General features: G+C 41.6%; 1 protein-coding gene across 1 annotated transcript in view; it reads left to right on the plus strand.

Moving 5' to 3' along the window:
* The first annotated feature begins 1,355 nt into the window (after positions 1–1,355).
* col27a1a (collagen, type XXVII, alpha 1a) overlaps positions 1,356–10,968 on the plus strand; it is an 85,578-nt gene continuing 75,965 nt past the window's right edge. Inside the window, exons 1-2 of the mRNA XM_050053378.1 lie at positions 1,356–1,732; positions 7,661–7,731. Coding sequence (XP_049909335.1) covers positions 1,680–1,732; positions 7,661–7,731 — 124 coding nt within the window. The 5' untranslated portion in view covers positions 1,356–1,679. The remainder of the gene's footprint in view (positions 1,733–7,660; positions 7,732–10,968) is intronic.

Below are 10,968 nucleotides of genomic sequence, written 5' to 3' on the forward strand. Positions count from 1 at the left end.
TCCACAGACCTTCCTGTGAGCAATTTTCATCTGAACCACATTAAAATCATAAAAAAAGGTCCCTGTGAAAACCGTCAGCTTCTCCTTTTTCCACAGTTTTTTTAGGAGCACAAAATGTCTTATCACCTTGTTAAGCCTGTGTGCTCATGAAGATCTCAAACAAATGCCAGGTAGTAATTACTGGCTCTTGTGGCTGTGTGGGGGTCTTTTGGTAGGCCTTATCCTGTGGTGGGCCACGACCCCTCTCAAGGTAATGGGAGCTGATCCAGGTGCCTCTCCATTAATACTTCTCTAACACAATGCTCAAGACTGATGTCAGCGCTGATGTCTCACATAGGGAAATGCTGCAACAAGACATAGTCCAAACTTTGCACAGTGTTCAAACCACATTATGATATGTGTGTGTGTTTGTGTGTGTAACAAAATAAGAGAGAGATCATTCCAGAAATGACTATTGAAAAGAGCTTAAACATCATTGTGAATGCTTTGCAGTCATGGAGGGATTACTAAAGGGGCCTATCAGGCATAGGCCCAGGGGCCCAAATTGTCAGGGCCCCTCCCCTGGCATTTACCTGCAAAATGTCACTTGAAGAGACATGTATTGACCAGGAAGACACTCAAAATGACTCCCAAAAGATGCAAAGAAACTGAAAAGAGACACAAAAATAACTAAAAACTGACACAAAATGACCTCAAAGACACACAAAATAACTACAAAAAAGAACAGAACAACCACAAAGAGCCACAAAATGACTACAGAGATACACGGAACCACAGGCAGATGCATAACAACAACAAAGAGATGCAAAACAACAACAACAAAAAAGGCAAAACCACCACAAAGTCTGTGTTTCTTGCTTGTGTCAGAAAGGGGGTGGGGCCCTTTTCGTATCTATGCCCAGGGGCCCATTGTTTTATAATCCGCCCATGCTTGCAGTGCTTTTCATATTCCAAGGGGAGATGAGACACACAAAGTCTGACACACCATCTCTCTTCCAAAGAAGTAGCTTGAATGACTCAAGGCCATCATAAATGATTTGCAATCACTCAAATTCTCCCACACACTGAGAGATAATGAGGTGGATACCTAAAGGAGAGCCTCTGGAGGAGCTGCAGGCGTCCCTGTGAGACAGTTTGAGTCTGTGAAGCGCTGCCCACCGTGTCTCACCGTGGTTCATTCATATGGTTTACCGGTGCATGAGGCTTTGGGTAAGATCCATGTGGCCACCCCCTGGAGAAGGCGTGTAGTTGCTCGATGCAACCGCTGGGTTGTAACTTGACACCTGGCCGTGCGGTGCATTTGCCATCGCTTTACCCACTGAAAGCCTATTTAAAAAGGAAAGGGATGAGTCCAACGCTCCTGACTCCGTAACCCCCCTCCAAAAGAAACCCAGCTTTCTCTCCGGCTGCGCGTCCCTCAATCTGGATCGGCATAAATGAATGAAACACAGGGGAATATCGACAGACAATCGCACAGGAAAACTCTCTGTCAAACCAGCCTGCCAGGAGGAATTTATGTCGGGCTTGACAGGCAAATCAACATGAGTTTTTCCCTCTGGAACTTCATCTCAAGCTTGTCAAATGTGTAAAACGGCGACCGGTGTCTTCCGCCCCCCTCGCAAAGGAGTCACGCTGTGATTAACGGTCAGGTTTTTGACTGCCAGGACAAATGAATACAAATGAATTTAGGCACCCGAAGGAGAGATTGCAGAACCTCTCATCTAGACACAAAGTAAGTGCCATTTATTTTTATTTTATTGTGTGTGTCTGTGTGCTGCTGAGAGGATGTTGGAAAGAGCTGAGGTGAGACGGATCACTGGCGGGGACTGAGTTACAATTGAAGGAGCTGCATGCCTCCATGTGCGTACCTGTGAAGTGCCGGCTGGCTGTGGTCCAGCTCACCATGCAGGAGTGGTATCCACTGGGGACTACTGAGGCTCTGTATGGGGTCCGTTTGGAGCATGACTGCCATTTGTTTAACATTTACCATACCTGTGCCAAAAGTAGTCAATGTGTCCAAATGTTTGCTTCCCAACTCTCCCTTATTTTTAATGTTTATTAAACTGAACATAAGACAAAACATTATCACCAGATTCATTCAGAAAGAGTTTGTGAAGGCTACATTAATGCTTCTGTGCAAGAAAGATTGTGATTGCTCACAGAAATATAGCGCATTCAAGTGTTGTTTGGCAAACATAGCCCACAATGGGCGAATGCAGGAACTTCGCCATGTAGTGTTTACTAAACCAAATCATCTGATAAAGTGAGCAAAACTGGCAAGTGTTCAGAAAGTTTCACGAGAAGTTGACCAGCATCCTCTGGAACATTGGCTGGATGTGTTAGGATGCTTTCCATGTTTTTACGCATTCAGGCGCATTTACGCACGGTCGTTAAAAGGGTTTTTTTTTAAAGGTGGACTAGATACACAACTCAACAGAAAACACTACTACAGTTATGTAGTCCAAACGACATCAGCTTTTGCAGTAGTTTCCCCGGCAACATCCTCTTATCAATTTATATAAGATGTGCAACATCTGCAACTGACATGAGTTTTACTACTCTGAGACATAAAATGCAGATGTTTTCTGCATGTGTTTACACAGACAAGCTATTGTAATATATGGAGCGAGATATTTGGTCTCAAAATAGGCTACAGTGTTGTATTTTTTAGGGAAGTGCATGCAGCAGCCAAAAAAGTCATCCATGCTTTCACTGGTGCATTCATTAATTTATATATGCAATACAATATTTGGTTTTATTGCGCAGTGAACATCTGTTTTAGTGAATGGATCCGTGGCGAGATAGAGAGGATTCGGTCATTTAGGGAGCAGGAATGTCCGGAGATTTGAGCCCCAGTCCCTGCAGTGTTTCATGAAGGCAAGTTGGCCAAATGGTATCAGCTTTATTTATCACACCTGACTGGATGTTTTGCAGGAACCGTCATAAATTCAGAAACTTTAAAAAATGGCTGTCTAGTAATTTAGACACCTCCCAACAGTGTTGCTGCCACTACATCTTTCATTTGAGATGTGCAGGGACTGTGATATAGTGAGGAGTCTACCTGCGAGGTGTCAGCTGCATGGAGCATCAGTCACCACATGGTGTCGCCCTTTATGTCTAACTCTTGGCTTTGCGCATCCAATTATTCTTGGGCAAAGCGTCGGTATATTTTTTTTATACTGGAAATAAAAAACCAACTATAGAGTTTAATTTTGAAATACAATATAATATTTATATTTATATAATATATGGACACACAGACAATCTATTGTCTTGCTCTAACTTGTAGTTTCAGTAGCCACTAATTCCAAGTAGAGCAGGATATCACAATGAGTCACACATAATTTTATCTGCTCTTAATCATAATAAGAGTTGGAACATGATGGGTGGATGCAATTTGATAAGTAGAACTTGGCCTGGAGGTAAACACTCTGAAGGGGGGGATTACTTGACTGTTTACAGATCAGGTGGTGGACATTCAAGTACCACTGGTCTTAGGAGATGTCAGCTCCCCTCTCTTCCTCATCAGCCTCTGTTAGTGTCAACTCACCCATAGGAATTTTCCACTGTGTGTGTCTAGGTGTGAGTATCCCTCTGTGTTAGTGCTCAGGGGGGCAGGATCTCCTTTGGGAAATCCTTTCAGGGAATCATTGAGTTGTCCAAACTTGTGAAAAGGAACGGAAGGCTTCTCAGTGTGTGTGTGTGTGTGTGTGTGTGTGTGTGTGTGTGTGTGTGTGTGTGTGTGTGTTTTCCTGAACCTTTGACTGGTCACTGGCCTACAGACGGACTGCTGTTTGAGTCAGTGGAGAGGGGGCAGCGGCTGTGGTTTTGGGGGTCGAGAGGTTAGAATCAGAGTTAGTTTATGGATTTTGCAGGTTTAGGAAGAGATTGTACAATGTGGCACCATATATCTTAATGGCTCAGTTTCTTTGACACTCAGGCAGATTTTGCCAATATTATTATCAAAATTCAGATACTCTGACTCAATCTCAGTCTGCTCAGTCACAATCCTTTGTAGAGCTGGGTAATATGTCCATATTATACCAATATTGAGATAAGAGACGAGGGATTGTCTTAGATTTTGGATATCATATCAGAAGTGTTGTCTTTTCCTGGTTTTAAAGACTGAATTACAGTAAAGTGATGTAATTTTCTAAACTTTCTAGCTGTTCTGTTCTTTACTTACTTAGTCATTATATCCACATTATCGATGATTATACTTATCCAAAATCTCATTGCACAAAGCACCAATAGTCAACCCTACAATGTCATCCAATATAGACATCAAGGTATTTGGTCTAAAATATGATTTTTGCCTTTGTTGATAAGTCATCTGCAGTTTCTTTTTTCATAAAAATGACTTGGCTTTTTGATGGTGGATGAGATGCATGTGCTAATCACAGTTAAGATGAGTTGAAGCTCAGTGGGAAGAAGATGTTATAACAGGGCAGTGTTCTCCTGTCTTTGTAATGTTAGTTCAGTGGCTCACAGCAAATATATAGGTTAGATTGTCTGCTTTAATGGATGGCTTAGGAGGAGGAATTGTTCATCTGGCCTCTATTTTGTCCACTCAGCTTAGCTGAGAAACCCCTCAGGGAGTCATGTCATAGCTCACTGTTGCAGTATGAAAACCACACCAGACAGGGTCAGTGTACAGATGTCAGCCCCGCTGATTTAAATGTCCACTGTGCACAGATCCACCTCAGTGCAAACGCCTTCAACCGCTCCACAGAAGAAAAATCCCAACCTGTCACATACACTTCAAAAAGCACCCTAATGAAAATCTTAACAAGCTACCGAGAGCTTTTAATATGAAAAGCCAAAGAAAACAGCGGCGTTGGTTTCCCAGGAAACTTGGTCCAGTTTGCACAGATGTAAACAGCCCGAGGGACAAAATGAGAGTCATTTTCGCTGCAGTAAAAAAAAAAAAAAAAAATCTCAGCATTCATGACTCATTTTCAGAAAGCGGATCTTTCCTCAGCTGATAAGACACTGAATCAGACTGTTACCAGCTGGTAGTCTGGGAGATCTCTCTCTCTCTCTCTCTCTCTCTCACACACACACACACACACACACACACACTCACACACACACTAAGCATCCTGAGTAACCACAGCCAGCTGTGTGTGGGGTTGATTGTGATGAAGCTTTATTAGCAACGAGGAACTGTTAGAGAGGCAGACACAGACACCACAAACACACACCATCACTCACACACACTTGAATATGTTAAACAACATCATTCAGGCCAGTGGAGGAAGCGGCCGCGGGTTAGTGTGGAGGTTGTTTGCTTTCTAAAGAGATCTCAGCCTGGGATAGCGCAGGTAAATATGTGTATGCAACATTTACCGTCTTTCCCACATTTTATGTATTTGGAGCCGTGGGCCCACGCCCCCGACTGCCTGCTCCGCTCCGGCCCTCCGGCTACAGCTGCTATACACATTTCCTCCTCAAATGTGTGTGTGTGACCATGTGTGTCTAGATGACCTCCAGCGGTAAACAGTGGCTCCCCTGCCTGTCACCAGATCTCAGTCCCCCGCTGAGCGCTCAGTCCACTTTCCAATCAGTCTTCTCAGCTCTGCTGCACACCTGCATGCAGTGAGGGTGTTGAGACCACTTCGTTTTTGTTTTCTGTGTGTGTGTGTGTGTGTGTGTGTGTGTGTGTGTGTGTGTGTGTGTGTATACACATGTTGGTTTTGGGTGGAGAGTTGATGGATAAGTCTACTGTAGTATTTCTGTCTTCAAAACCACAACCTGAAGCTGTGTGTTTGTGTGTGTGTGTTTTGGAGAGCTCTTCCTTGCTCTGAGATGTAAGTGCTTTTGCAGAATTCAGGTCCCATTTGTTATTCACATGGTATCAGTAGCTCAGATGCGAAGCATATGGGCTTGTTTGAATATGTGTTTTGGTGTGATGCAAGTGTTTACAGATTATTTTGAGTTTAACCTTTCATGACCCTTAAGACTCCAGTTTTTTAATCTCAGTCTATTTGATGATTTTGGGGTCTGTAGAGTGCTGCAGTTGTAGGCCAATCTGTAAGTTCACACAGTCCTGGTTCCCTCAAGAAAAAGCCATTGGAATTTTTCCATTGTATTTCTGATTATTGTAGAAAATTTGCTCTGTCACAAACAAAAAAATATCATACTTACACATTTTGTCCTGCATTTACACATTTTATCCAACAAATATACACCACTTTTATGATTTTTGAAGCATAAATACAATCGCCAGAAGTGAAAGGCTAGCGTGTGGCTATAAACAAACTATATCATGGTTGCATGACTTCAATGTCCCCCCCACAGCAAGGTTCTAATGCGGTGTTTTCGTTGTGATGAAGTTCCGTAGTCCCATTAGCCACTTGATGGCTAATGGGACCACAATGAGACCAAAGCAATATTCAGGGATAACTCTGTGGTCCCGTTTAGCCACTTGCAGTCGCCCCTTTTACACGTAAAAGCTTTAAAATTCACAAGTGGGGTATTTACATTTATAAAATATATTTACAAAATATAAAAAACTTAAGCTTGTGTCTGGCTTGTGCCAGACGTTATTTCTGGCATCTAACCAAAAACCCATTCAAAAATCCATTGACTTCATGACGAGAAAACCGGGAGTGCAAAAATGCAAACTCATTTCCATATTTTAGGACTCATTCCTGCAGCATTACTAAGACTTATACCTTAAATTTCCCAATATCAGCAGTTTTGCTTTTATTCAAACATACCTTAAAGGTTCAGTGTGTAGGATTTTGCTGGATATGTTGGCAGAAATGGAATACAATGTTCATAACAATGTTTTCTATTTATATTATAATCTATATTTATAATTACCTGAAGCTAAGAATCGTTGTGTTTTCGTTACCTTAGAATGAGCCGTTTATATCTACATACAGAGTGGGCCCTCTTCCACCGAGTCCACCATGTTGTTTCTACAGTAGCCCAGGCCAAACAAACTAAACACTGGCTCTAAATAGGGTCATTTGAGTTGGCAACTGTAGTTCTTCATTCTTGGCACATTTGAGAAGTTTCAGTTGGTTGCAATGTGCAACCTCACCTCTAGATGGCATTAAACCCTACATGCTAGACCTTTAAGATGTTCCTCTATTGGCCAAATACAAGCAATTCCGATACAAAGCCAATTTTTATAAAGTGGTTTAAAAAAACTAATGGTTATATTAAAGGTAATAAATCATTCACTAATGTTTTAAAGATCTGTTACATGCATCAATAAGAACAATATGCCTTGGACTTTTTGGACTTTTCGACCACTTGGACCAAAGTCCAAGTGGTAACATATTAGATAACTAGATAACATATTACTGCAGACTTGATGATTCGAACCCTTAATAAATGAGATATTATGACCTAGACCTACATAATTTGTAATTTATGGTTTATTAGAGAATGAGAAACCCATCAACCTTTATTAATTGATAACCAACATTTATAAATGGAATATATTTGGCAAAGCAAAATAAGTTCCTGTTTATGGATTATAAATAAAGCATTCTTAATGATTTATCATTTAAATGATGTATTAAAGCTTTATAAAGGGTTCCTTATTACAAAATGGTACCAAATTATTTTAAGAAATTGACAATTGTGTGATTTAATGTCGTGTTACAGCTGCCTCTTTCTAACGTCCTCTCTTCTCTTCCCCCAGGAGAGCCCTATTGCTCTGTACCGTATTATATTGTACTTGTTACCTGGGACTTACGCAAGTACACCCTGAAGGTAAGACCTGACTGAATGTCACCTCCACTTCTCTCACTCTCAGTCACTTCACTCTCTCTCACCTCTGTATTCCTCACTGAAAAATTTACCAGTGGAAAAAACTGTAAAACTTCTCAGAGCACTGGGGAGATTTTGGAGTAATTCTTCGCCTGTTTGGTCATTGCCCAAGCACGTAAACACATTGCTTTGAGAATTGGGGCCAGCCGTTGCCATGACGACAAGTGTTGAGTAAGCTGAGTGAGCAAGGGAGTGATCAGATCATAGATTCAAAGCTGACCATTATGGAGAAATGTTAGTCTCACAACACTCCTGTCTCGGTTCTTTGATTTATAACATTCAGGAGACGGAATGTAAAGGTCACTGTTCCAGACACAAGATAACCATTTAATATTTCATAATCATAATATATCAAATGTGACAGCATGGAAGGGTCGCTTGATGAACCTACAGAGAATTATCACCTGGATGGAGCTCTATAACTAGCTTCAGCTCATTATTTAACTGTTCGGCTGCAACTTAATGCTTCTGGTTCACTCTCGCCACTCTCATTGCATCGTTTTCAGTCCCAGCAGGTAACTATTTCCAAAGAAAAGCTCAAAAAAGTCACTGTTCACTACCTGCTCAGCACCAAACAGGCACAGCTAGAGACTAGCTAGTAAACAGAGTCGAGCATTTAGCAGCCAAAGAGCCAAATATTTCCCTCAGGTGTTGGCAGAGACCAGAAACAGAGCGAGGAGAAGACCAAATAGAGGCAAAATGCCAAAAAACAATTCTACAAAACAAGAGGTAAAAAGTAAAGAAACAATATTTGACCATGTTTTTTCTCGTATTCAAGTCATGAATCATAAATCATGATTCCAAATCTGACATTGTGGGAGTTCACACCATTTATTGCTGTGGGGATGATTTTTTTTCCGTTCAGAGTTATTCTACTGTAAATGGCTCACTGTAGACCAGGGCAGGCCAGCCAAAGAGCGATTTTTTTGAGTGTGTTCGAACAAATCGGTGACTTCATCCTCTACAAGGGATAACATTACAGAATGAAGAGCCTTGGACTTTCTCTCTGTCCTACTTGAGTGACTTGGCACAGTGCAAGGCTATGAACTCCAGCCATGTGTTAAACACAAGGCTGTCTGTGTGTGTGCGTGTGCATGTGTGTGTGTGTGTGTGTGTGTGTGTGTGTGTGTGTGTTCACATCCATACAGTACGCTGTATATCTAAAACCACATGGTTGATGCATGCCCCAGTAATAGTACAAGTGGTATTTAAATAAAGAAATTTGGAGACAGGAGTCTATGTACAGAACAGATACATATAATACACCCCCCGGCTTCACTGCCAAGTCCTGTTGTCCTTTACTGCAGGAGAGACCACACAGAGAGGAGAATTCACTGTGTGCATTGGTATACACTATATCCCATGTAGGTCTTGTTTCCTCTGGCTATTTTATAAAACCCCAATGTTTCGAGGTAAGGAAAATCTTACAGTCCTATACAGAGCATGGAAACATTATAAAGAACTGTCTGCATAGCAGAAGCACATCTACATTTGCACTGCTTTTCACTGTGCAAAACAGATTGTTTTAGATGTTATTGAGTCCAGTGTTTTATATTAAATTGTGTTAAAACCTGCTATGCATCAGTAGCACTCAATAATTCCCGACTTGACAGATTGGTTTTTGTTTGACATGATGCATGTGAGAACTCTGTCTGCAAAAAACATGAGTTTGAAGCAGCTTCCTCCCTTAGGTCTAATTCCTTGATCACTACCACGACTACCAGGGATCACATTCCTGCTCTTTTTTTTAACTTTCCATGCAATTATATATTTCCAAAGTCTGCGTCCCCCCATCAGTGGTCTAATGAAGCAAGCCTCGTATTATAGAAAGACAAGCATCTCATTGAAGTCCTTTCTCTCCATGGCTTACCAGTACAGCAACTGTTAGGCCATACCATCTGTCTTTCCCCTCATCTTTCCCACTTTCTGTCATGTCATCAACATTGCTTGCCCACGTTTCTGTCTTTTCACAAGCAGGGCTTCTATACACATGTCCCCATTAGACAAGGCCCAGTGACCACAGGTCAGAGTGAGCCCGGAGACAATAAAGATGTCGAGGGGCCTGGGTCTGAGATCACAGGTCATATAGGGAACGCGCGGCTGGACCCCCGAGACTGAAGCGCTGAATAGAGAGTCAAAGTTGGCGGAAAGGCTGGAAACTGTATTCTGCCTCCAGGCGGGGAGATGCTGTACTCACTTGCGGTTACTGTGGTCATGTTCTGAATTTCCAAACTGACTCTATTGATGAGAAGGACAGAGAGGAGCAGGGAAGAGGGGAGGCTCTCTGATGATGCCGATGTCCTTTGGTTCAGTAATCCCCTATAGCCTTAAAACAAAGAGGCCATGACCTGATATCAGTGAAGCAGACAGCACATATACTTTAACATACAGTACAGCAAGCACTCCGATGTGCTAATTGGTGTGGAAGTTATATAACATGCCACCAAATGTACATTTAGAACCTGAACTCTGTCCCTTGTGCCTCGAAATTCACAGACACATATTGTTAGCTTTATACAGTGTCCAGCAGTCTCTCTGTTGGGTAGAGCGTTGGTCAGATGGTTATAAGAGAGGATTAGGTCCTTTAGCCCTGCGTTCCTGGTACTGGCTGCGTTGGCCTTGACTGAGCTCCCTTCACAATTAGCTCCACCAGCCGTCATGTTTCTATCATGTTTCTAACACCAATGACAGAGTGTTGTCTTGCTCTGTGCCACACATTACCATGGGGATAAAGGGTTAAAGGCTGCATTACAGTAAGATGAACTGAACTCACCAGAGCTGTTCTGTTATTTGCCTTTAACGACTTAGTCCTTATATCCACATAACTGCAGGTCTGCAATTAGCAACTGTTTTCATCATCATCAATTAATCTGTTGATACGTTCCTCAATTAATTTATGAATAAAATGTCATAAAATGGTGAAAAATGTCCATCAGTGTTTCCCAACTGCCTGATGACATCCTCAAATGTCTCGTTTTGTTGACAACCCAAAGATAATTCTGTAAACTGTAGGACTGTTTAGTTGGAATCTGAGAATTTTTACTTTTTTTTTTTTTTCTAAAAAATGACCCAAAACTGATTAATTAATTATGAAATTAGCTGGCGATTATTTTAATAGTTGACAACTTTTCAAATAAAAAATAATTGTTGCAGCTCTACATTACTGATAATTATGGATCA

This window comes from Epinephelus moara, chromosome 9 (genome assembly GCF_006386435.1).
Source record: "Epinephelus moara isolate mb chromosome 9, YSFRI_EMoa_1.0, whole genome shotgun sequence".
Classification (NCBI taxonomy): domain Eukaryota; kingdom Metazoa; phylum Chordata; class Actinopteri; order Perciformes; family Serranidae; genus Epinephelus; species Epinephelus moara.